This window comes from Rhinopithecus roxellana, chromosome 8 (assembly GCF_007565055.1).
Source record: "Rhinopithecus roxellana isolate Shanxi Qingling chromosome 8, ASM756505v1, whole genome shotgun sequence".
Lineage (NCBI taxonomy): Eukaryota > Metazoa > Chordata > Mammalia > Primates > Cercopithecidae > Rhinopithecus > Rhinopithecus roxellana.
Genome location: NC_044556.1, coordinates 55,759,094 through 55,783,985, shown reverse-complemented (window position 1 = coordinate 55,783,985; position 24,892 = coordinate 55,759,094). Strand labels below are relative to the sequence as shown.

Below are 24,892 nucleotides of genomic sequence, written 5' to 3'. Positions count from 1 at the left end.
ATCAGAAAGCATGAACGAGGAGAGAGAGCCTGGCAGCCTGCATGCCCCCTGCCACCACGCATACGCATATACCAAAGCTCGCTGAGGAAAAGGAGATGCTGTGCTCCCAGATACATCCCACTGGAGGCAGGACCAAGTCACAGGATCCGAGGCCTCAGGCAGAAGCACCACCCCAAGGACCTTCCACTCACCTGATTGCTTCCCCTTCCTCTTTCTCCTACACACACAGAAGCAGACAAGGGTGCCAAGGAACAGTGTGCTTAGAATCACGATGATCACCAAAAACGGCCAAAATTTGAATTCTGAGGAACACAGAAGGCATGAGGTCTGAGCTGTCAGCTCACTCTCTTCTTCCTTCCCATCTGCCTACTGCAGGGGCTGCCTCAAAACCCACTCTTGTCTGTGGTGTGGTTGATTGCACTCTGTGAACTCACCATCAAGGTTTTCTCTTTGCTCATTTGGGTAACCTCCTCTGAGTGATGCCAAGAGCATGGATATTAATATCAGACAGGGCTGGCCCAAATTCTAACTCTGTGAGCTCTGCACTATTTATTTAATCTCTCTGGGCCTCTCAAGTCATCTTCTTTTTGGAAGATGCCTCAGAGCCTCTCAGATTTTCTCACCTGTAAAAGGGGATAACGTTATCTACCTATAGGGGTCAATTACATGATCTAATACAGTTGGCCCTCCAAAGTTTTGAGTTCCACAACTGTAGATTTAATGAATTGTGGATCCAGAATATTCAGAGGAAAAAAATTGCATCCATATTGAATATGTAGACACTTCTTTCTTTGTCATTATTCCCTAAACAATACAGTATAAGAACAATTTAAATAGCACTTACATTGTATCAGACATTATAATTAAACTAGAGATGATTTAAGTAAGGTATACAGAAGGATGTGCATAGGTTGTATGCAAATACTGCACCTGTTTATGCCAAGGACTTAAATATTCGTGGATTTTGGCATCTATGATTATGGGGTGGGTCCTGGAACTACTTCCCCGCGGATACTGAGGGACATGTAAAGCATCTAGCACAACAGATGGTACATTTGTCCATTCATTTATTTTTAACTCAAAAAATACTCATTGTCCAGGTACGTTTTCCATCTCTCTTTTCCACTATTCCTGCCTTCATGGCTCTTCCTCATTTGAGCTTCTACTTAAAACATTTGTGTCAAACATGTAGCCTGATACATAATCCAGCCAATGAGAGGAAGGGAAAGGAATTAAGTGTTCCGAGGTACTTATTATCATCCCCATTTTACCCAAGGGGGAAAGAAATTGAGACTCAGAGAGGTTAATGAATCTGCCAGAGATCACAGAGCTTTTTTTTTTTTTAGGGATGGGATTACACCATGTTGTCCAGGCTGGTCTCAAACACCTGGACTCAAGTGATCCACCTGCCTCAGCCTCCCAAAGTGCTAGGATTACAGGTATGAGTCACCACACCTGACCTCTAAGAGATCACAGAGCTTCTGAATGATGAAGCTGGTGTCCCAGTTCAGTGGCGCGATCTCGGCTCACTGCAACGTCCGCCTCCCAGGTTCAAGGGATTCTACTGCCTCAGCCTCCCGAGTAGCTGGGATTGCAGGTGCCAGCCAGATGCCCAGCTAATTTTTTGTAGTTTTAATAAAGACAGGGTTTCACCATGTTGGCCAGGCTGGTCTCAAACTCCTGACCTTGTGATCCACCCTCCTCAGCCTCCCAAAGTGCTGGGATTACAGGCATGAGCCACTGCTCCCAGCCTGCCTCAGTCTTGTTTATTTTTTGTGCAGAAGTACTTATTTTAGTTGCCCTTACTTGGCTATAAGTTCCTTACTAATGAGAGCTGTATGTTTCTTTTTTCCTATAGTGCCCATGCTGCTGGCATATGAAGTCTCTGTTTATATAATAAAAAGTTGTGGAAAGTGAACTCAGGTAACTCGTAGGATGAGCATAAGCAACAACCCAAGAACTCATCTAGGTATTCCTGGGATCATCCTCATGCTCCCGCTCCAGGCTACTGCTGCACAGTACAATTAGCTCTTGAACTATGTGGCCTGGAGAAAGTTATCACTCAAGAGGAGAGAACAGTTCTCCATCAGCCTCTCTCAGGAAGAAAATAATGTTCCGGAGCCATTTCAGGACTGTCACTCACCAAAAAACTATGCCCTCCCTCTGCAGAAGAAAAGCTTGCATCTCCCAGAAGGAAATAGGGATAACTTTTTTTCCAGAGTAGGATAGCTTTACAGGAACTATGTGCTTGGAGGCCAGGACTCCCCTGGGAAGGGCTACAAGGCACTGGGAGAGGAAGCCAAGGGATTTTATCTCATACCACGTCTGTCTTACACATGAGCCTGGTTGTGGGGTCCAAACCTTCAGCCCTTGTTACAGCCCAGTGTGCTCCACTTACCGTGATGGGCATTCTGACAGTCCTGAGTGAGATTCAGGGTGTGGCTTTCCCAGCTAACAGGATTGCTGACGTTGCAGGTATATGTGTGCGTGCCATGAATGTCAACCTCTTCCTCCAGGTAGGTGAGGTTCCCTGCTGTCTGGATCAGCTTGCTGCCTCGGTACCAAGCATAGGTCACATTGTCATCCCTGGAGACCAAGCAGGACAGAGCCACTTGGCACCTCTCTCTGTTCAGGATCTTGCCCTGCCCCTGTAGGCGGGGTTTCTCAACTTTATCTGGAAGCAGAGACTCTGATCAGAAAGGCACGGAAATACAGAAATTAGAGGCCTACAGGAATCAGAGAGGGCAGTATGAGCAGTCCTGGAGACTTACCAAATACAAAAACCTGGAACTTGGCTCTCTGAACTTGTCCCATCATATTGGTGACCTCCAGGCAGTAGAGGCCACTGTCCTGCTGCTGAGCTGCCTTGATGAGAAGAGTCGAGTTCTTGATTATAAAACTGAATCTATTGTTGAAGGTATTGAAAGGTGAAGAGTCATTCTCCCACTGCAATATCTGACGAAATGCATTTTGTGAGGGCAGCCACATCTTCCACTGGACATTGTAAATCTTCGTCTGTATGCTGTTTGGTTGTAACTGAAGGGGCATTCCAGAGATGCTAAACACATGGTCAGCTGATCCCTGGCATCCTAGGAAAGAGAACCCAAGCTGAAAGTAGCGGGAAGAGTGTCAGGCCTGAGCAATGTGGGCAGCTGGATGTGATTTCCCTTAAGCCAATAGGGTGGGGATGGGTATGAGGAGCCCAGAGCCTAGGAACACCTTAAAGTGTATCCCCCATCTGCCTCCCCTTGTCCCCAAGCTCTATGTCCCTAGTCTGAAGGATCCCATAGACCAATAGCTAAAATCTTGAGTACTTACTATGTGACAGGCAGGTTTCGCACTTTATACATTTTAACCGTTTAAGTTAAAAGGTATAGAATGGTTAAAATGTACAAATGTTTTATACATTTTAACTATTTAACTTAACAATGACCCTTATCCCCATTTTATAGGTGAGGAAACTGAGTTAGAAAGAGCTTAAGTAACTGGCTTAAGTTACACAGAATGATGAGCCTGAAACCTAGTCAGTTTGGTGTTTGTTTTTGTTTTCTTTTGTTTTGTTTGTCAGAGACAGGGTCTCACTCTGTCACCCAGGCTGGAGTGCAGTGGCGCAATCACAGCTCACTGCAGCCTTGAACTCCTAGGCTTGAGGTGATCCCTCCACCTCAACCTCCCTCGTAGCTGGGACTACAGGTGCATGCCACTGCACCCAGCTTATTTGTTTACTCTTTGTAAAGACAGCAGTTTGACTTCAGAGGATAAATTCTTAACCACGATGTTATAAACACCACATCTAATGTGAATCCCTCCAAGCAGTGCTGAGGCAACTACTAATGGAAAGTAGTGACTGTCAGAAATTCTGAATAGTCGGGCCCAGGAAGAATGACCCTCCAAGCTGAACTCATGACCCCTCAACTGTCCTCTCAGAGAGCTGAATACATAATCCTCTCTCGTGGCACTTGGCACATTGGATTTTGGCCATTACTCATTGATGTTTGCCAGTTTTTCAGTGATCAGAAAGTCTCCACAAAAATTTCTCTCTAGAAAACAATTTTTAAAATAAAACTGCACTTCCCAGGTAGATCCCAGCACTTCCCTGTCAATGAATCCGGATGAGACCTAATGAATATGGGGGTGTGACAACCTGGAGCAATTCAGTGCAGGCAGTGTACAAAACTGGAAGTTTCTACAGCCAGTTTCAGCAACGAAGCTATGTGGCATGGCCCAGTAGGTGCAGTAAATTAAAAAGTCTCTCTGGGTGAGTTGGGGAGGGTCAGGGAGGGTTTGGAGGAGAGAATAGGAGATGGAGAGAGTTTTACAAGTGGCTCTGTTAAAATGGACACTATTAAGAAGTAAGCAATGGAGAGAGAGGGGTTTTTAGATGTCCAGTGCATTATGAATGCACTCTCTCCAAGTCACAGCTTCACCCTGGCATTTTCTCAAGAGACTAAGTAAATAATTAAAGGACTTGTAATACTATTTGTTTGATGAAGTATGTTTCTTTGATCTTGATGTTCCTAAGACTAAAATACATAGGTTCCCATTTATATTTATATGACTTGTACTGGCTCTGCCCATTAGCAAACCAAAAGCTTCTCAAAAGTAGAGACTGTGCTGTGCATCTCTGTGTCTCTGTCTCCCACAGTCCTAGCACTATTTATGAGAACAGATCAACCTACCAAATATTGCACAAAGACCCTGAGAACAAAGATGAATGGAAAAAATCATTACTAAACCTACAAGAAGGACATAAACTGTCCTCATCAATCATTCAGTCCTTACTGAGTCCCACTCTAATCCAGCCCCTGAAGAGGCAGGGCCTCTTCATGTATAAGACGTGATTCCTGACTCCAGAGAGTTTGTGATCCGGAAATGGAACACTTTCATTCTACAGCATCCCCTTAACGGTTGATATAAAGAATCATCTGAGGAATTCTAATTATGTAATGAAAATCCAGGTTAAGACTTGCTAACAAATCCTCCCACTAAAAATAACTAGAAAAAAAAAGGAACAACATGTAAAAGCACATTGTTAAAGTTATCAGAGAGTTTATAAAACAGTGAAAAATTATGGGGCCTAGATCTGGAAGAAGGAAATTCAGAGAGGTGAGACCAACATTTCTGACGGTTGTTCCCTGGAGGCATCTTCTGATTCCATAAATGGCAGCTAAAAGGCTGAGAAGCTGAGCAGAGCTCACAATAAAACTCAAGGAACTAAGAGAACATGGAGTTCAGGCCCCTCCTGTTAGAAAGTGGGTATACCTAAAATCCATCAGTGTTGAGGTTGGTACCACAGAGGGCTATACACTAAGAGTAAGAGTGAATGAGAAATGAACAGCCCTCGCAGGAACTGAAGGTCAGTTTTGAATCATCACAACCCTGGATTGAACTAATGATCTGGAATCTCTAGTAGTCCTAACCTGGCTACCCACTAGAAGCAAATATAAGTTATGACAAGAGGAAAATAACATCAACCAGAGCATTAAATTATTTCTAGAATTTTTCGTGCACAATATCCGAAATGAAATGAAGTATAAGAAAAGGAAACATGTCCAAAAACCAAAACAAGAATAGAGACAACAGAAACCAACCAACAGGGCATCTACATAATAGAGTTGTCAGTCATAAACTTTAAAGTAATCATGTCTAATATGTTCAAGGAAATAAAACATAAGTTTAAGAATTTCAGCAGAGAACTAGCGTGATCAAATGCAAAAATAACCATGTCCTTGCAATGTGACTTTGCAACTCCTTCCATCATCAAGAAATGGGGTTCATTTCCCTGTCTCTTGGAACTGGGCTGGTCTTCATGATGAAACACAGCAAAAATTATGTCTGCCAGTTCTAAGCCTAGATCTGAAAAGGCATTGCACATTTCTACTTGTTCTCTTGGAACCTCATCTGGCTGACATGTGAACAAGCCTAAAATAGCCTGCTGGGGAATAAGAGATCACATGATACAGAGATAAACCAACACAACTAAGGCCATTCTAAATCAGCCACCCCAGCCTGGTGCGGTGGCTCATGCCCGTAATTCCAGCACTTTGGGAGACCAAGGAGGGCAGATCACTCGAGGTTGGGAGTTCGAGACCACCCTGGCCAACATGGTAAAACCTTGTCTCTGCTAACAAAACAAAAATTAGCCAGGCGTGGTGGCACACGCTTGTAACTCCAGCTACTTGGAAGCCTGAGGCACGAGAACCTCTTGAACCCGGGAGATGGAGGTTTCAGTGAGCCAAGATATCATGCCACTATACTCTAGTCAACGTGACAGAGCAAGACTTAATCTCAAAAAACAATAAAGAATAAATAAAAGAATCAGCCACCTGTGGTCTGGCAGCTGACCACACATGCATGACTGCTGCAAGAGGAAACGAAAAGAACCACCTAGCAAAGCCCAGCCCAAATTACCAGCTAGCAGAATCACTAACTAAATAGGTAGTTGTTTCAAACTACTGGATTTTGGAGTGGGTCATTATGCAGCAATAGTTACCTGAAATTGGATTTTTTAAAGAATTAAATGAATATTACAGAAATAAAATGTAAAATAACTGTAAAACAAACTCAATTGAAGGGTTTAAAAGGCCATTTAGATGCCATTGAAAAGAGAATTAGAAAACTGTTATAAAATATCCAGAGTGAAGTAAAGAAAAACAAAAGGATAAAAATACACAAGAAGGAGTGTAAGAGATATTTGAGATATGGCAAAAACAAAACCCCTAAACTAAGTGTAATTGGAAAGCAAGGAGACGGGAGAGGAAAGAGGAACTGAGCAAAAGAGATAACATAAGAATTTCCCAAAACTGACAAAAGCCATCAAGATAGACTTGTAAAATGTGTTACAAACCCCAAGCAAGATCAAAACAAACCAACAAACTGGGCACGGTGGCTCACGCCTGTAATCCCAGCACTTTGGGTGGCCCAGGCAGATGGATCACCTGAGGTCAGGAATTTGAGACTAGCCTGGCCAATATGACAAAACCCCATCTCTGCTAAAAATGCAAACATTAGCCAGGCATGGTGGTGCACGCCTGTAATCCCAGCTACTTGGGAGGCTGAGGCAGGAGAATCACTTGAATCCAGGAGGTGGAGGTTTCAGTGAGCCGAGATCGTGCCATTGCACTCCAACCTGGGCGACAAGAGTGAAACTCTGTCTCAAAAAAAAAAAGAAAAAAAAAAACCAATGAACAAAAGACAACTTCTCAATACATCAAAAAAAAAAACATTATGGAAACCAAAGATAAATAGAAAAATTGTAAAATAGCCAGAGTGGGGGAAAACTTAATTCCCTTTATAAAATAAACAACTTAGCTGACATTTCAGCAAAAATAATAAAAAGCAGAAGATGATGGAATGGTATCTTTTTTTATTTTTCCGTAGGTTATTGGGGTTCAGGTGGTGTTTGGTTACAAGAGAAAGTTCTTTAGTAGTGATTTGTGAGATTTGGTGCACCCATCACCCAAGCAGTATACACTGCACTCTACTTATAGCCTTTTATCCCTCACCGCCTCCCACTTTTCCCCCAAAGTCACCGAAGTCCACTGTATCATTCTTATGCCTTTGTATCCTCATAGCTTAACTCCCACATATCAGTGAGAACATACGTTGTTTGGTTTTCCAAGGAATGATATATTTAAAGTGCTGAAAGAAAATAACTGCCTATCTAGAATTTTGTACTGGTAAAGAAGTACTTCAAAGACGAAGGCAGACACAGTGGCTCATGCCTGTAATCCCAGCACTTTGGGAGGTTGAAGCAGGTGAATCACTTGAGGTCAGGAGTTCAAGACCAGGCTGGCCAACATGGCAAAACCTCATCTTGACTAAAAATGCAAAAATTAGCTGGGCATGGTGGCATGCACCTGTAATCCTAGCTACTCAGGAGGCTGAGGCATGAGAATCACTTGAACCCGGGAAGCCAAGGCCAAGACTTATGCCACTCCCCTCCTGCCTGGGCGAAAGAGTGAGACTCTATCTCAAAAAATCATAATTTTTTAAAATGAAGCTGAAATAAAGACATTTTTAGAAAAAATAAAAAACTGAAAGAATTTGTCACAAAAAGGCTTGCAGTAAAGGAAATACCAAAGGATGTTCTTTACATATAAAGAAAATGGAAACTCAGGCACAAGAAGTGAAGAGCAATAGAAATAGATGTAATTTGTGACAATAAAAGTTGGGAGATAGAGCTGTATAGGAGTTTTTTATACTATTGATAAGGAATTGGTATTAATTCAAACAATATTGTTGAAGGTATTCATTGTAATACCTTTGGTAACCATTGAGAAAAAAACAAAATGTACAGAAGAAGAAATAAGAAAGGAATCAAAATGATGCAGCACAAAATATCAATTAAATACAAAAGAAGGCAGTAATGGAGAAAATGAGGGATAAAAAAGACATAAGATGTATATAAAATATACAGAAATAGAAGGAAATGTCATCATTAGAAAAGGACCTATTAAGTAGGAGCAAACAATCATCTTCAGTTTCTATGCATATAACAAGATTAAAATATATAAAATAAAATTTGAAAGAACTAAAAGGAGAAGTAAATCCACAATCATAGTTGGAGAGTTTTATTACCTTGGCTCTCTAACTGATATAAGAAGCAAACAAAAAAATCAATAAGGCTATAAGAATTTGAAGATCATTAAACCAATATATATATTAATTATATATAAAACAATTATCCTAACAATTGCAGAATACACATTCTTTTCAAGTGCACATGCAATATTTACCAAAGTATTTTTGTAATTTTATTTTATTTTATTATTATACTTTATGTTCTAGGGTACATGTGCACAACGTGCAGGTTTGTTACATATGTATACATGTGCCATGTTGGTGTGCTGCACCCATTAACTCATAGGTATATCTCCTAATGCTATCCCTCCCCACTCCCCCCACCCCATGACAGGCCCTGGTGTGTGATGTTCCCCTTCCAGTGTCCAAGTGTTCTCATTGTTCAATTCCCACCTATGAGTGAGAACATGCGGTGTTTGGTTTTCTGTTCTTGCGAAAGTTTGCTGAGAATGATGGTTTCCAGCATCATCCATGTCCCTACAAAGGACATGAACTCATCCTTTTTTATGACTGCATAGTATCCCATGGTATATATGTGCCACATTTTCTTAATCCAGTCTGTCATTGATGGACTTTTGGGTTGATTCCAAGTCTTTGCTATTGTGAATAGTGCAGCAATAAACATACGTGTGCATGTGTCTTTATAGCAGCATGATTTATAATCCTTTGGATATATACCCAGTAATGGGATGGCTGGGTCAAACGGTATTTCTAGTTCTAGATCCTTGAGGAATCGCCATACTGTTTTCCATAATGGTTGAACTAGTTTACAGTCCCACCAACGGTGTAAAAGTGTTCCTATTTCTCCACATCCTCTCCTGCACCTGTTGTTTCCTGACTTTTTAATGATTGCCATTCTAACTGGTGTGAGATGGTATCTCATTGTGGTTTTGATTTGCATTTCTCTGATGGTAAGTGATGATGAGCATTTTTTCATGTGTCTGTTGGCTGCATAAACGTCTTCTTTTGAGAAGTGTCTGTTCATATCCTTTGCCCACTTTTTGATGGGGTTGTTTTTTTTCTTGAAAATTTGTTTGAGTTCTTTGTAGGTTCTGGAAATTAGCCCTTTGTCAGATGAGTAGATTGCAAAAGTTTTCTCCCATTCTGTAGGTTGCCTGTTCACTCTGATGGTAGTTTCTTTTGCTGTGAGGAAGCTCTTTAGTTTAATTAGATCCCATTTGTCAATTTTGGCTTTTGTTGCCATTGCTTTTGGTGTTTCAGACATGAAGTCCTTGCCCATGCCTATGTCCTGAATGGTATTGCCTAGGCTTTCTTCTAGGGTTTTTATGGTTTTAGGTCTAACATTTAAGTCTCTAATCCATATTGAATTAATTTTCATATAAAGAGGAAGGAAGGGATCCAGTTTCAGCTTTCTACTTATCGCTAGCCAGTTTTCCCAGCACCATTTATTAAATAGGGAATCCTTTCCCCATTTCTTGTTTTTGTCAGGTTTCTCAAAGATCAGATGGTTGTAGATGTGTGGTATTATTTCTGAGGGCTCTGTTCTTTTCCATTGCTCTATATCTCTGTTTTGGTACCAGTACCATGCTGTTTTGATTACTGTAGCCTTGTAGTATAGTTTGAATTTTGGTAGCATGATGCCTCCAGCTTTGTTCTTTTGACTTAGGATTGTCTTGGCAATGTGGGCTTTTTTTTTTTTTTTTTTTTTTTTTTTTTTTGGTTCCATATGAACTTTAAAGTAGTTTTTTCCAATCCTGTGAAGAAAGTCATTGGTAGCTTGATGGGGACGGCATGGAATCTATAAATTACCTTGGGCAGTATGGCCATTTTCACGATATTGATTCTTCCTATCCATGAGCATGGAATGTTCTTCCATTTGTTTGTGTCCTCCTCTATTTCATTGAGCAGTGGCTTGTAGTTCTCCTTGAAGAGGTCCTTCACATCCCTTGTAAGTTGGATTCCTACATAGTTTATTCTCTTTGAAGCAATTGTGAATGGGAGTTCACTCATGATTTGGCTCTCTGTTTGTCTGTTATTGGTGTATAGGAATGCTTGTGATTTTTGCAGATTGATGTCGTATCCTGAGACTTTGCTGAAGTTGCTTATCAACTTAAGGAGATTTTGGGCTGAGACGATGGGGTTTTCTAAATATACAATCATGTCATCTGTAAAGAGGGACAATTTGACTTCCTCCTTTCCTAATTGAATACCCTTTATTTCTTTCTCTTGCCTGATTGCCCTGGCCAGAACTTCCAACACTATGTTGAATAGGAGTGGTGAGAGAGTGCATCCCTGTCTTGTGCCAGTTTTCAAAGGGAATGCTTCCAGTTTTTGCCCATTCAGTATGATATTGCCTGTGGGTTTGACATAAATAGCTCTTATTATTTTGAGATACATTCCATCAATACCAAATTTATTGAGAGATTTTAGCATGAAAGGCTGTTGAATTTTGTCAAAGGCCTTTTCTGCATCTATTGAGATAATCATGTGGTTTTTTGTCTTTGGTTCTGTTTATATGCTGGATTATGCTTATTGATTTGCGTATGTTGAACCAGCCTTGCATCCCAGGGATGAAGCCCACTTGATCATAGTGGATAAGCTTTTTGATGTGCTGCTGGATTTGGTTTGCCAGTATTTTATTGAGGATTTTTGCATTAATGTTCATCAGGGATATTGGTCTAAAATTCTCTTTTTTTCTTGTGTTTCTGCCAGGCTTTGGTATCAGGATGATGTCAGCCTCATAAAATGAGTTAGGGAGGATTTCCTCTTTTTCAAACTCAATCAAAACCGCTCAACTACATGGAAACTGAGCAACCTGCTCCTGAATGACTACTGGGTACATAACAAAATGAAGGCAGAAATAAAGATGTTCTTTGAAGCCAATGAGAACAAAGTTACCAAAGTATTATCATATGCTATGCATTAAAACAAGTGTCAACAAAGTTCAAAGTATTGAAATCATATGAATTATGAGTAGAATTAAATAAAAAATCAATAACAGAAAAATAAGTGGAAAATCTCTGAATGTTTAAAACATAAGCAACATATTTCTAAAACCCCATGAGTCAAAGAATAAATGAAATGAAATTTGGAGAAAAATTTAGAGCTAAGTGATAATGAGCATCAAATGTGCAATATAGCTAAAGCAGTGTTTAGAGGGAAATTTATAGCTTTAAATTTGTATGTTAGAAAAAAAAGAATGTTTGCAAGTCAATAATGCAAGATTCAATCTCAAGAGACCAAAGAGAAAAAGAAATAGTGATTCAAGTAATGATGATGATGATGATGATGATAATCCAACGAAAGGAGAAAGGAGAAAGTAAAGGTAAGAGCTAACCTCAATAAAATAAAAAGCAAATGTACAATACAGAAAATTAGCAAAGTCAAAAGTAAGTTCATTAAATAAAAGTGTTAAAATGTATATATCTGGTGCTTTGGAGGTGCCAACACCACCTAGAGTCTCTTGCTATCAGCCATAGTTAACCCCGCCGTGTTCATTAATATAGCCGTTGACTACGAACCCTTGGACTGTGTCTCCTTGGAGCTGTTTGCAGATAAAATTCCAAAGGTAGCAGAAAACGTTTGTGTTCTGAGCACTGGAGAGAAATGATTTGATTACAAGAGCTCCTGCTCTCACAGGATTATTGTAGAATTTATGTGCCAGGATGTTGACATCACACACCATAATGGCACTGGTGGCAAGTTCATCTAGGGGGTGAAATTTGATGATGAAAACTTCATCCTGAAGCATATAGGTCTTGGCATCTTCTACATGACAAATGCTGGACCCAACACAAATAGTTCCCAGTTTTTCATCTACATTGCAGAGACTGAATGGATGGATGGCAGGAGTGTGGTATTTGGCAAGTTGAAAGGGGGCATGAATATTGTAGACACCATGGAGCCCTTTGGGTCCAGGAATGGCAAGGCCAGCAAGAAGATCACCATTGCTGAGTGTAGACAACTCTAATCTAATATGAATCAAAAGACCCTCATTCCAGAGAAGTTCCTGCTTCAGATTCTAGAGAAAGAAATGCTGCACAGAGAGACCAAGAAGAATCTGAACAGACAGGCCTCGCTGAGTTTCTCCACTCAGCCTATTAATACGAAATCATACTCTTTTTGTCCAGTCACATTTCTACAAGGTTGTCAGTCATGCCTATGAAATGAAGTCTCCATAAAAACCCAAGAGGACTGGGCTTGGAGAGCCTCCAGATAGCTGAACACGTGGAGATCCCTGGCAGGCGGTGTGCCCAGGGAAGGCGTGGAAGCTCCATGTCCCTTCCCCCATACCTTCCCCTGTGTCATCTCTTCATCTGTATTCTTTGTAATATCTCTTATAATAAATCAGCAAACATAAATGATTCTCTGGTTTGTGTGAGACACACCAGCAAATTAATTGAACCCAAAGGAGTGGGTTATGGGAACCTCAAGTGGAAGCTGGTTGGTCAGAAGTTCTGGAGGCCCAGACTTACAACTGGTGTGGTGGAGGGGCGGTGTTGGGAACTGAGCCCCCAACCTCTGTGGTCCAACACTGTCTCCAGTTAGTGTGTGAACTGAATTGGAGAACACCCAACTGGTGTCCACTGTAGAATCCATTATTCAGTTTGTTGTGAGGAGAAATCCACCTCCCTGCATTTGGTCATGGAAGTCTTCTATGTTGATGATTGTTGTTATTTTGATGTGGAAGCAGAGGAAAAATGTGGTTGGAGAGGTTTGTTCAAAACAACAAACATTCACATTTGTACCCATCTCTTTTTTTTTTTTTTATTTTACTTTAAGTTCTGGGATACATGTGCAAAATGTGCAGGTTTGTTACGTAGGTATACAGGTGCCATGGTGGTTTGCTGCACCTATCAACCCATCATCTAGGTTTCAAGCCCCACGTGCATTAGGTATTTGTCCTAATGCTCTCTCTCCCCTTGGTCCTCACCCACTAACAGGACCTGGTGTGTGATATTCCCCTCCCTGTGCCTATGTGTTCTCATTGTTCAACTCCCACTTTGAACGAGAACACGTGCTGTTTGGTTTTCTGTTCCCGTGTTAGTTTGCTGAGAATGATGGCTTCCAGCTTCATCCATGTCCCTGCAAACTCAGGAACAAAAAAATGGATTCCATAATTACCTCTTTTAATCAACATTGTACTGGAGGTCATGGCTAGTTCAAAAAAACAAGGAAAATAGCCAAACGGAATAAAAATTAGAAATGTATATGTGAGGCTGGGTGTAGTGGTTCACGCCTGTAATCCCAGCACTTTGGGAGGCTCACCTGAGGTCAGGAGTTCGAGACCAGCCTGGCCAACTTAGTGAAACTCCACCTCTACTAAAAACACAAAAATTAGCTGGGTGGGCGGCAGGCACCTGAAATCCCAGCTACTCAGGAGGCTGACGCAGGAGAATTGCTTGAATCTGGGAAGCAGAGGTTGCAGTGAGCCAAGATGGCACCATTGCACTCCAGCCTGGGCAACAAGAGCAAAACTCTGTCTCAAAAAAAAAAAAAAAAGAAAAAAGAAAAAAATGAATATGTGAAATTGTCATTATTCACAAACTATATACCTGTGTATATAGGAAACCCAGAGGAATATATGAAACACTATTTGAGTGTAGAAGTCAGTTTGGCAAAATTGCTAGGTATAAGGTCAATATAGAAAAATCATTTGTATTTCTATGTGTTAGTACAAACAGATAGAAAATGAAATTTTGAAAACAATACCAATTACAGCAGCACAAAAAAATTAAAATATATAGAAATAATTTCAACAAGCAATATTTAAGACCTATACACCTATTGCAACAAAGGATTTCTGAGAAAAAATTAAAGAGCTAAATAAGCAGAAGAATATAGCATGGTTTTTATTGGAAGACTTAATATTGCTAAGATGTCAATTCTTCCTAAATTAATGTATAGATTCAATAGAATTCCAATAAAAATTATTGCAGGTTATTTTTATAGAAATTAACAAGTTGATTCTAAAACTTATGTGAAAATGTAAAAGACAAAGAGTAGCCAAGGCAATCTTGAAGGAGAACAAAGCTGGGCTTGTATCACCTAATATCGAGAGGTGTTGTAAAACTTCAGAATTAAGATAGCATTCCTATCGCAAGGACTGAAAAGTACTTGATGGAATATAATAGTCTAGAAATAGACCCTGTATGTGGGAAAAAACACTAACTGTTTTTCCTCTGGTTTCACACCACAACAATCAACACAGAAGTGACCAATGTGTGGGGAGTTTTCCCACGCACCAAGCAAGCAATCAGTTCTTCAGTGGACACCAACTGGATGTCCTCTAATTCAGTTCAATTCTGACACTATCTACCTGTAGATATCTACCAGATACCAATTGCAAGCTCCAGCATTGTTTTACCTGCGCTTCTGACCAACTGATTATAAACTGGGTTTCCCGTTATTCCCTCCTTGGGTTCAATTAATTTGCTAGATGACTCACAGAACTCAGGGAAACACTTAACATTTACCGGATTATTACAAAGGGTACATATGAAGAGATGCATAGGGCAAGGTGTAGGGGAAGGGATACAAAGTTTCCGTGACCTCCCAGGGCATGCCACCCTCCAGGAACCTCCACATGTTTAGCTCTCTGAACCTTGTTCTTTGGGTTTTTATGGGGGCCTCAATAAGTGGGAATGGATTGACCACTGGCCATCAGTGATCAGCTTAACCTTCAGTCCCTCTCCTTTTCCTAGAGGTTGGGAATGGGCTCAGAGTCCAATATTCCAAACCTGCCTTGGTCTTTCTGGTGACGGGCCCCTGTCCCGAAGCTACCTACAGCCTGCTAGCCATCAGTCACTTCATTAGCCTACAAAAACACATCACTTTGTAATTTCTAAACCTTTTAGGAGTTGTATGTTAGGAAAGGAGGTTGAAAAACAAATATATATTTCACAATATCACACAAACCAACACATATTTGATGTTTTCAATAAATGGTGCTGGGTCAAATTGATATCTATAAGAAAAAAAACCTTGATATCTCCCTCATCATATACAAAAATTAATTTAAAATAAATCATAAATTTAAATATGAAAGCTAAACCTATAAAGCTTCTAGAAAAACGTACAAGAGAATATCTTCTACATCATGAGATAGACAAATGTTTCCTTTTTTATTTTTACATTTTAATCTATTTTTGTGTTTATTTTGAGACCAGATTATGAGACTGGCTAATGTTTGCATTTTTGGTAGAGATGGGGTTTCACCATGTTGCCAAGGCTTGTCTTGAACTCCCAGGCTCAAGTGATCCACCCACCTTGGTCTCTCAAAGCGCTGAGATTACAGGCATGAGCCACTGCAGCCAGCCAACAAATGTTTCTTTAACAGGACAAAAAAAAAAAAAAAAAAAATCACTAACCATGAAAGAACATTGATAAATTGGACTTCACTAAAACTTAGAACTTCTGTTTGGTGAAAGACAACATTGAGAGAGTGAAAAAGCAAGCCACAGACTGGGAGAAAATGTTTGCAACACATATATTTGAAAAAGGGCTCATATCCAGAATGTATAAAGAATTCCATCAATAATAGACTGATGACAATAATCAATAATAGACTGCAAATCAGTAATACACTGATGACAATAACCACAAAAAAAGCAACAGACTTGGGCAGGCATTTTACGAAAGAGAAATCCAATATCCAATAAGCATGCAAAAGGGTGCCCAACATCACTAGTTATCAGAGAACAATGAGATTACACATTCTCACCAAAATAGCTAACATTTAAAGGTCTGAAGGTTGGGCGAAGCAGCTCAAGCCTGTAATCCCAGCACTTTGAGAGGCCGAGGTGGGCGGATCGTTTGAGGCCAGGAGTTGGAGGCCAGCCTGGCCAACATGGTGAAACCCCATCTCAAAAAAAAAAATTAGTTGGGCATGGCAGTGCACGCCTGTAATCCCAGCTACTTGGGAGGCTGAGGCAGAAGAATCACTTAAATCTGAGAGGTGGAGGTTGCAGTGAGCCAAGATCACACCATAGAACCCCAGCCTGTGCAACAAGAGTGAAACTCTGTCTCAAAAAAAAAAAAAAAAGAAAATCTGGTGTTTATATCTACTAAAAATATGTACAAGAGTGTTAATAATAGCTTCAGTCATAATAATTCAAAATGAGAAAAAACCCAAATGTCTATCACAATTGGATGAGCAAATAAATCATGTTATAGTCTTATGGAATATTACACAGCAATGAAAAAGAAAAGCTACTTTTCCTGGCAATAATGTGGATGGATCTCACCACAATGATGAGTGTTAAGGAAGCCAGACTCCAAAGAGTACATAGTGAATTATTTCATTGATATAAAGTTTAAAGTCAGGAAAAACTAATCTATGGTGAGGGAGGTTAGAATGTGGTTACCCTTGCGGGAGGGCAGTTATCAACTTGAAGGAGCAAACAGGAACAACTGGGTGCTAGAAATGTGTTACATCTTGATGTGGGTAGTGTGAATATGCACTTACGCATATAAAAGTTCATGAAGTTGTTGATTTAAACTTTGTGCACACAGTTGTGAGTTCTACCTCTATTAAAAAAATAGAAAAGGAGTAATGACTACCTCTCACTGCAGTGTTCTGACCATTAAACTAAGATGTACTTTGATAAAAGCAAAGTATGACCTGCCATTGTGGAAACATTACCATAGCAAGTGAATTTGTAGATTTCCTCACTCATCTCAGCTAAACCCAACTCTTAGCTAAATATCAGAAAAGCCTGGGAGGCAGGGGTTGCAGTGAGCCATGACTGCACCACTGCACTCCAGCCTGGGTGACAGAGAAAGACCCTGTCTCGAAAAAAAAAAAAGTGAAAAAGGAAGATAGACCTAAAACAGCCAACTGAAATGCCATATGGAATGTGCTATGGATGTGTGCCCAGGATGTAAGGCAAGCATAAGGAAAGCATGTTTTCCGCTGTCCTGCAGAATTAGGAGTGGCTGCCCGGAGGAGGTGGGTGGGAGCTGCCATTGAAAGAAAAAGCCAAGGCCTGCCTGGTGGATGCAGAAAGGAACAGGGAAGGGGGTTATTGTGGACACAGCAGTAGCATGTTTAGGGGAACACACAACACATGTGTGGCTTATGGGTCTGGTAAAGACAGAGCAGGTTTGGAGAGTGGGGTGATGGAACATGAGTTTAATTGTTAGGTGTTTTGTGGTGGTTTTATTTTATTTTTATCGTTTATAAAATTGTGAGAGGTAGCACAAATATTAAAAGGTACTTAAATATAAAGTTACTGAATAATGAATAATAACGTAAACTCCCATATAATCCACCAGAATTCTGATCTGATTCTACTGATCAGAATGTAGAGTGCTGCGTAGAAGAAGGTTGTGCTCTGCTATTATAAAACTGAATAGGAATCACACAGGAAAATGGTTAAGTTATTGCCTAGACTTCTTTGTTTGTTTGTTTGTTTGTTTGTTTGTTTGTTTGTTTGTTTTTCGATGGAGTCACTCTCTGTCACCCAGACTGGAGTGCAGTGGTGCGATCTCGGCTCAATGCAACCTCTGCCTCCCTCGTTCAAGTGATTCTCCTGTCTCAGCTTCATGAGTAACTGGTACTACAGGTACCTGCCACCACCCCCAACTAATTTTTTTTTTTTTTTTTAAGTAGAGACAGGGTTTTGCTGTATTGGCTAGGCTGGTCTTGAACTCCTGACCTCAAGTAATCCACCCTCCTCAGCCTCCCAAAGTGCTGGCGTGAGCCACCACTCCCAGCCATAGACTTCTAAATACTTAAAGAACGAAGTGTGTGATCTACAGTCCTCATGCTATACTGCCTTTGGGTTTTTTTAAAAACTTATGCCATTATATTTTATTTTTATGTAATATTATATTAGTTTATACACTTAAGACTGGTTTATCTGCAAATAAAAAGGAGCTAGAGAGAACACCAGGTGTTGTTTTGATTTGTTGGTTTGATTTTTTAACTGGAAGAAAACTGTGCTAAAGGTAGAAAGCCCGTAGAAAAGGAGCAGCTGAAGAAAGATCAGGGATGTCTTCATGGACAGCAGGTCCCAGATGACTTCTGAAAGAAGCTCTGGTGCCCTGAGCACATAGGAAAGTATTGTTCAAGGACAGGGCAAGAGCACTGTTGCCCTCAGCACAGGCAAATGTGGTCATTTACAGTAGTAGATGAAGTACATTGACACTGGAGAATTGCTAGCAAAGTTGGCAGAATCCCTAACTTGTGCTTCAGTTTTCTTAAAGAAGGAGGTTGTTGGTTTGTGGAGGCTGGGATAGTGGAACAGGGCCTTAAAGAGATGACGAAGGTGTGGAATTCTCCCACCTTTTGGGAAGTAGGAGAAGTTATGGGCCAGAAATGAGGATTCTGAGGACACTGAGAGTCCAGCTGGGGTTGGAGATTATGAATCTGTAGCCGCTCTTTGTTGCTGAATTTTCTCCTGTAGCCCCCAACAGTCCAGTGTGGGAAGAAGGAAGATGGTTGGAATGAGTTTCCATGGACGGCCTGGAAGGGGTGGTGCCGGAGCAGGGGTGCAGAGCAGATACGGAGAAAAGGCAAGTAGACAAGTCACTATGTCCAGGGTATTGTGACTGATACAAAAAGACCTCAGTTTCTGTACCGGGGGTACACACACCAGACAGGGGAGGTGAAATGCTAGTATGAAAACATAACTTCAACACAAGTTCTCACACATTTGGCGAGGCACAGAGGAGGACCCTACAAGTGAAAATTGTTTAGAGGAAAGAGGCCACAGTCCAGGAAGGCCCCCGGGCCCCTGCCACTGCTGTTGCTACTGCTCGGCAGGCTTGGGGGCCTCTTTCCGGTGGTTAAGAACGGATGAGGTGAACTAGTAACTCTGAAAGGGAGGGTAAAGGGCAGATGGTTAACTCCACTGCAGCCTCAGGAAGAACAGAGGATGGTCAAGGACACTGAGTACGGAGGATGGTGAAGGAGACAATCTAAACCAGCAGCAGTGAGTCTCACTCAGCCCTGAGCCCATGTGCAGAGCTCTGAGTCAGTTCAGCTTCCTCCAACCTGGACTTGCCAGTCGGAGGAAAGTGTGGGGCCTGAGCACCTGGGAGAAGGAGCACAGAAGGGTCTCAGAGCAAGTGGAACTTCCACCAGTCAACAAATAGATGTTAAGGTTTTCTCAGCTAGGGCTTGTGCTACCAAGCTTGGGGTGAAGGCATCAAAAGATGTACCTGCTAGGGACTGAGCAAATAGAGCCCAGTGAGATTCCAAAAGTACTGGGGCAATCCAGCTTTAGTCAGGGCAAAATCGTAAGATAGATAAAGTATCCTATAGGGCCCACATCCCATTTCTTTCTTCCTCTCTATTTAGCTTCATACTGACCATATTAATTCCCTTCGTCAGGTAATGCAACCTGCTTACCTCTGTCAAAACTCACCTAGCCCAAGTCCCACTCTGCATTAGTTAGCCAAATCATCTCATATGTCATACTCTTTCTCCGTGATAACAAGTGCATCTGCCTTTCCTGTTTCCCATCCAAACCTCACGCATCCCTGGCTTTTCTGAGCTCTTTCCTCTGCTTCAATTGTCCTCCTACTTTGTACCTACCTCCTAAACTCTTATTTATTCTTCAAGGCCAGTTCTCCAGTGTTGCTACCTAGAAGGAATCTTCATCTTCTTAGCTCCTTTTTTATTCTAAATGTATCTTGCCTGTTAATGACATGTAGCATTTCCATCTTCCCTTATAGTTGTAATTATACATACCTATTTTCCTCTGTCTGAAAGATTCTTAAGGGTAGAATAGACATCTGTTTCATCTTTGTTTCCCCCACAAAACCTTGCATAGTTCTTGGACCATAATAAGGGCTGGGGAAAGAGTTTATGAATAAGACCTCAAAAGCACAGGTAACAAAAGCAAAATAATCAAACAGTATTATAGCAAACTAAAAAAAAAATATCGTGTACAGTAAAGGAAACAATCCACAGAGTGAAAAAGCAACCTATAGAATAGAAAAAAAATTACAAACTATGAATCCTACAGGCAACTAATATCCAGAATAGACAAGAAATTCAAACATCACAGCAGCAAAATGAGCAACCCAAGCAAGGGCTTCATGAATTCATTTAAATTAATTAATTCAACAATGCATCTCACATAACTCCTAAAAATGACTCCATTGTCAGAATTTCACGCAGGATACCAGAGAAATCCCAGAGCTGTAATTCCCTTGCCTTTGGCCTCTTGCCAAGCTCCACATTCCCACAATTTCATTTTCCATCTGCAGACCTTCAGAACCAAAAGCCAGTGGCCCCGAAGCAGCATGGAACTCTCATGCACTATTTGGTCCAACCACTTTGGAAAACAGTTTGACAGCATCTGCTAGAGTTACGTACACATACCCCATGATTCTGCCCCTCTGTCTGAAAGAGGGACAGAATAGGCCTGGGCCCTAAAGTTCATTTTGGACCCTAAATTCAGGTTTCAGTTGTCCATTCTGAGGAATGGACATTTACTTGTAAGCTCGCCCCATTCCCTGTAGGGACCTCAGTGTGTGCTAACCTGGCAGACCTCCCGAACATCAGCAGCCATAGCAGCATGAAGGGGTGTGCACCCTGCCTGGTCTGGCTGGTTGGGGTTGGCTCCAGCCTCAAGGAGGCAGCGGGCAGCAGTTGGCTGGGAGAATCAGGTTCAAGACCACCCTGGGCAATATGGGGAAATCCTGTCTCTACAAAAAAAAAAAAAAAATTAGCCAGGCATGGTGGCACAAACCTGTAGTTCCAGCTACTAGGGAGGCTGAGGTGGGAGGATGGCTTGAGCCTGAGAGATCAAGGCTACAGTGAGCCGTGAGCATGCCACTGCATTCCAGTCTGGGCAGCAGAACAAGATCTTCTCTTAAAAAATAATAATAGGCTGGGCACAGTGGCATACACCTGGAATCCCAGCACTTTGAGAGGCAGAGGTAGACAGATCACTTGAGGTCAGGAGTTTAAGACCAGCCTGGCCAACATGGTGAAACACTGTCTCCACTAAAAATACAAAAATTAGCCAGGCATGGTGGCATGGACCTGTAGTCCCAGCTACTTAGGAGCTGAGGCAGGAGAATCACTTGAACCTGGGGAGGCGGAAGTTGCAGTGAGCCGAGTGGTTGCAGTGGTTCAGCAAAAATTATTATACATTTATGCACACATATACATACAGCGAGGACCACTGTACTCCAGCCTGGGCAACAGAGCGAGATTTCATCTCTAAAAAATAATAATGATGATGATATAAAATAAATAAAAATGCATATGATAACCTGAATCATATGAGGGAACATCAGACAAACCCAGATTAAGGAACGCTCCACAAAACAACTGGCTTGTCCTCTTCAAGAATGCAATATCATGAACGATGAAGAAAGGCTAAATTATGGTCATAGACTGAACCTGAGAAACATAAAAACTGAATGTAATACATGATCTTGATTGCATCTTGGGTCTGCAAAAAATAAATAAATAAAGCATATTCTTGGGACAATTGGTAATATGTGAATATGGATAGCATATTTGATGGTATTAATGTGAAATTTACTAAATTTGATAATTGTGCTGTACTAACATGAGAATGTCTTTGTTCATAGGATGTAAGTGCTAAAATATTTAGGAGTAAAGGGACATAATGTCACAGCTTGTTCTCAAGTGGTTCAGCAAAAATTATTATACATTTATACACACATATACATACAGCTAGAGAGAGAAATAAAGTAAATATGATAAAATATTAACTGGTGAATCTAGATGAAAGAAATTCAAGAATCCTTTGAACTATTCTTGCAGCTTCCCTGGAACTTCACAATTATTTCAAACTAAAAAGTTTAAAAATTACATAAACAGAGCAGCTTCAGTCAACTTACGCCAGGCCAGCCCCACAGACCCAGGTTGGAGGAGGAAGCAGCTCAGGAAGACCCAAGTCCATCCCTCCCTGTGCCTAACGAGTCACTCACCAGCTTCACCCTGCAAGGGCCAGCATAGCCAAGCTCAGCTATGGCACTGAAACCCTGGGAATGGGGGTGGAGGGAGCATCACCCTCTGTCACACAGGCTCATGACCTCAGGGTCATAACCTCAGCTTCTCTGTTACTCTCATCCCCACAGCCAGGCACCAATCCCATCAGTCCTCCTTCAGCTGTCTGAGCTGCTTTCAAGGTGCCTTAGCCCAGGTTCCAGCCTAGCTCTCCTGACCAGAATCCTGGGCCACTGGGCCCCCCAACCCACCCACAAGAGCCGCAGGCTCCACACCTACCTCCCTGCTCCCTGTTCCTCATCATACTCTGCCCTAGGCTGCCTGCATCCTTACAAATGTTGAGTCCACCTGAGCTTTGACTGTGTCTTCCTGAAGGACACAAGAATGCTCAGAGACTCAGTAACTGAATTGAGTACCTGGGCAGGGGACTTTATTGCATATGGGGCTTCTACCCGGCCCTGAGCCCACGCAACACTATGCCTCAGTTTCCCCTCTTTGTGCCCAGAGTGTACCCTCCTCTGACTCCACGCTCTCCACTCCTGTGAAGCTCCTGCAGAGTCCCTGATCTAAAATGCAGAACCCTGGCTAGGCACAGTGGTTCACACCTGTAATCCCAGCACTTTGGTTGGGGGAGACCAAGGTGGGCAGATCACCTGAGGTCAGAAGTTCAAGACCAGCCTGGCCAACATGGTGAAACGTGGTCTCTAATAAAAATACAAAAATTAGCCAAGTGTGGTGGCATGCGTCTGTAATTTCAGCTATTCGGGAGGCTGAGGCATGAGAATCGCTTGGACCCAGGAGGCAGAGGTTGCAGTGAGCCGAGATCACACCATTGCACTCCAGCCTGGGTGACAGAAGGAAACTCCGTCTCAAAAAATAAATAAATAAATAAAAATTAAAAATGAAATAAATAAATTAGTTAAATTAAATTAAATGTGGGATCCAGTTTTCAGAGCATGCTGGACCCCAGGACTGGAGAAAGAGGGGAGCAGCCCTCAACCGGGATCTCCGGGAGTAAATGTTAGATGGCTCCATGCCTGGCTGACAGCTTTAGGTTTGCTGTGGAGCTTCCTCATATTGTCTCATTCTTCTGCCCCAGCCCAACATGTCTCTAATAATTTCCAGGCTCCTGTGGCATCTGGGTGGCTGAAGAAGCCAGGGAGATGAAGAACCATGCCATCCAGCCTCTTCCTGGCTGCTGGCCTTGCCCTCCCCTGCTCGGGCTCAGTTTTCCTGCCTCAGAGGTCCATCCGTCTGTCTATGAGCTCCAGAACCAACCACTTCCTTGGGACTGCTTCTCTTCTCTCATGCCACGATTGGAGGATGCAATTTTCTTCATCTTTACAGGCAGCTGGAAGGAGGCTTCTCTCTCCACGACATGGAAAGGTAAATTGAAGCCAGTGGGAAGGAATCTCCTCACCCAAGACTTCCTGGATTGCTGGCAGCAGAGCCAGATGCCCCTCTCACAGACCCCCCAGTGCACTGCCAGCCTGTCCTGTCTGATTTAGACTGTCAGACCTGTCAGGAGCTGCTCGGAGTCAAGTTCCAGATGAATGTGTATGTGGCACAATCAGGGAGATATGGCTCTGATCTCCCTGAGGGGCACAGCTCCTAGTCCATCATGTGAGTCCCCCACCCCACGCCAGGCAGGACCTCCTTACCTTTGCCCTGATACCCCTTGAGGAGCAGGAGGAGTGTGAGGGTGACCACTTGCCCCAACATTTCCACAGAACAGAGGGGCCAGGCCAGCCCCTCCACCCCCACCAGACGCTGTGCCGTGCACTGGCTCAGCAGTCTCCAGTCAGCAAGAGAACGATGCGGAGCAGAACTGCCTTGCAGCCTGTCCAGCCACAGTTTCCTCAATTAGAGGCTGTTAACACCTGTTGTGAGCTGACAAGGCCACTGAGAAAGCCCCAGCGCCTGGAGCTGGTCTGACAGTTCCCACAAGCCAAGTTGGTGAAGCTTACCTCAAGTGGGAGGGTGCTTGAAGTTCACAGTGACTCACAAAGCCAGTTTCAAAACTGCATCCCTTTGTCTGCTTCAGCCCAAGAAATGTTCCAATTCTCTGAATCCTATGTGGAGAGACCCACATGGGGGCCAAACAGCCAGTATCCTCGGCTGTTCCATTCCAACAGACTTTGTGGAGGTGGAGTGGAGAGGGGCTGGAGAGGAAGTGGGCTGAAAAATAGGGCCCTGGATAAGCGGCCAACAGTGTTGAAGGAGAGGAGGAGTAGCTGAGAGAACATAGGAAGAGACTTAAGGGCTGGAAGCACTAGAAAAATCTAACAAACCTGGGGATTCCATGCAAGTTGACACCAAAGTTTAAGCACATGTAAGTTAAATTTGTTTCATAAGAATTTGTTTCGCATAGGGCACGGTGGCTCACGCCTGTAATCCCAGCACTTTGGG

At 42.2% G+C, this 24,892-nt stretch overlaps 1 protein-coding gene across 5 annotated transcripts in view; it reads right to left on the bottom strand.

Moving 5' to 3' along the window:
* The window catches only part of CD244 (CD244 molecule), a 32,973-nt gene extending 8,542 nt beyond the window's left edge, over positions 1-24,431 (bottom strand). For all 5 annotated transcript variants that reach the window (XM_030936664.1, XM_010378298.2, XM_030936666.1 and 2 more), the window contains exons 1-4: positions 24,145-24,431; positions 2,772-3,089; positions 2,399-2,674; positions 192-302 (exon numbers count right to left, since the gene is read on the bottom strand). In XM_030936664.1, the coding sequence (XP_030792524.1) occupies positions 192-302; positions 2,399-2,674; positions 2,772-3,089; positions 24,145-24,205 (766 nt within the window). In that variant the 5' untranslated portion in view covers positions 24,206-24,431. The remainder of the gene's footprint in view (positions 1-191; positions 303-2,398; positions 2,675-2,771; positions 3,090-24,144) is intronic.
* Positions 24,432-24,892: the final 461 nt, after the last annotated feature.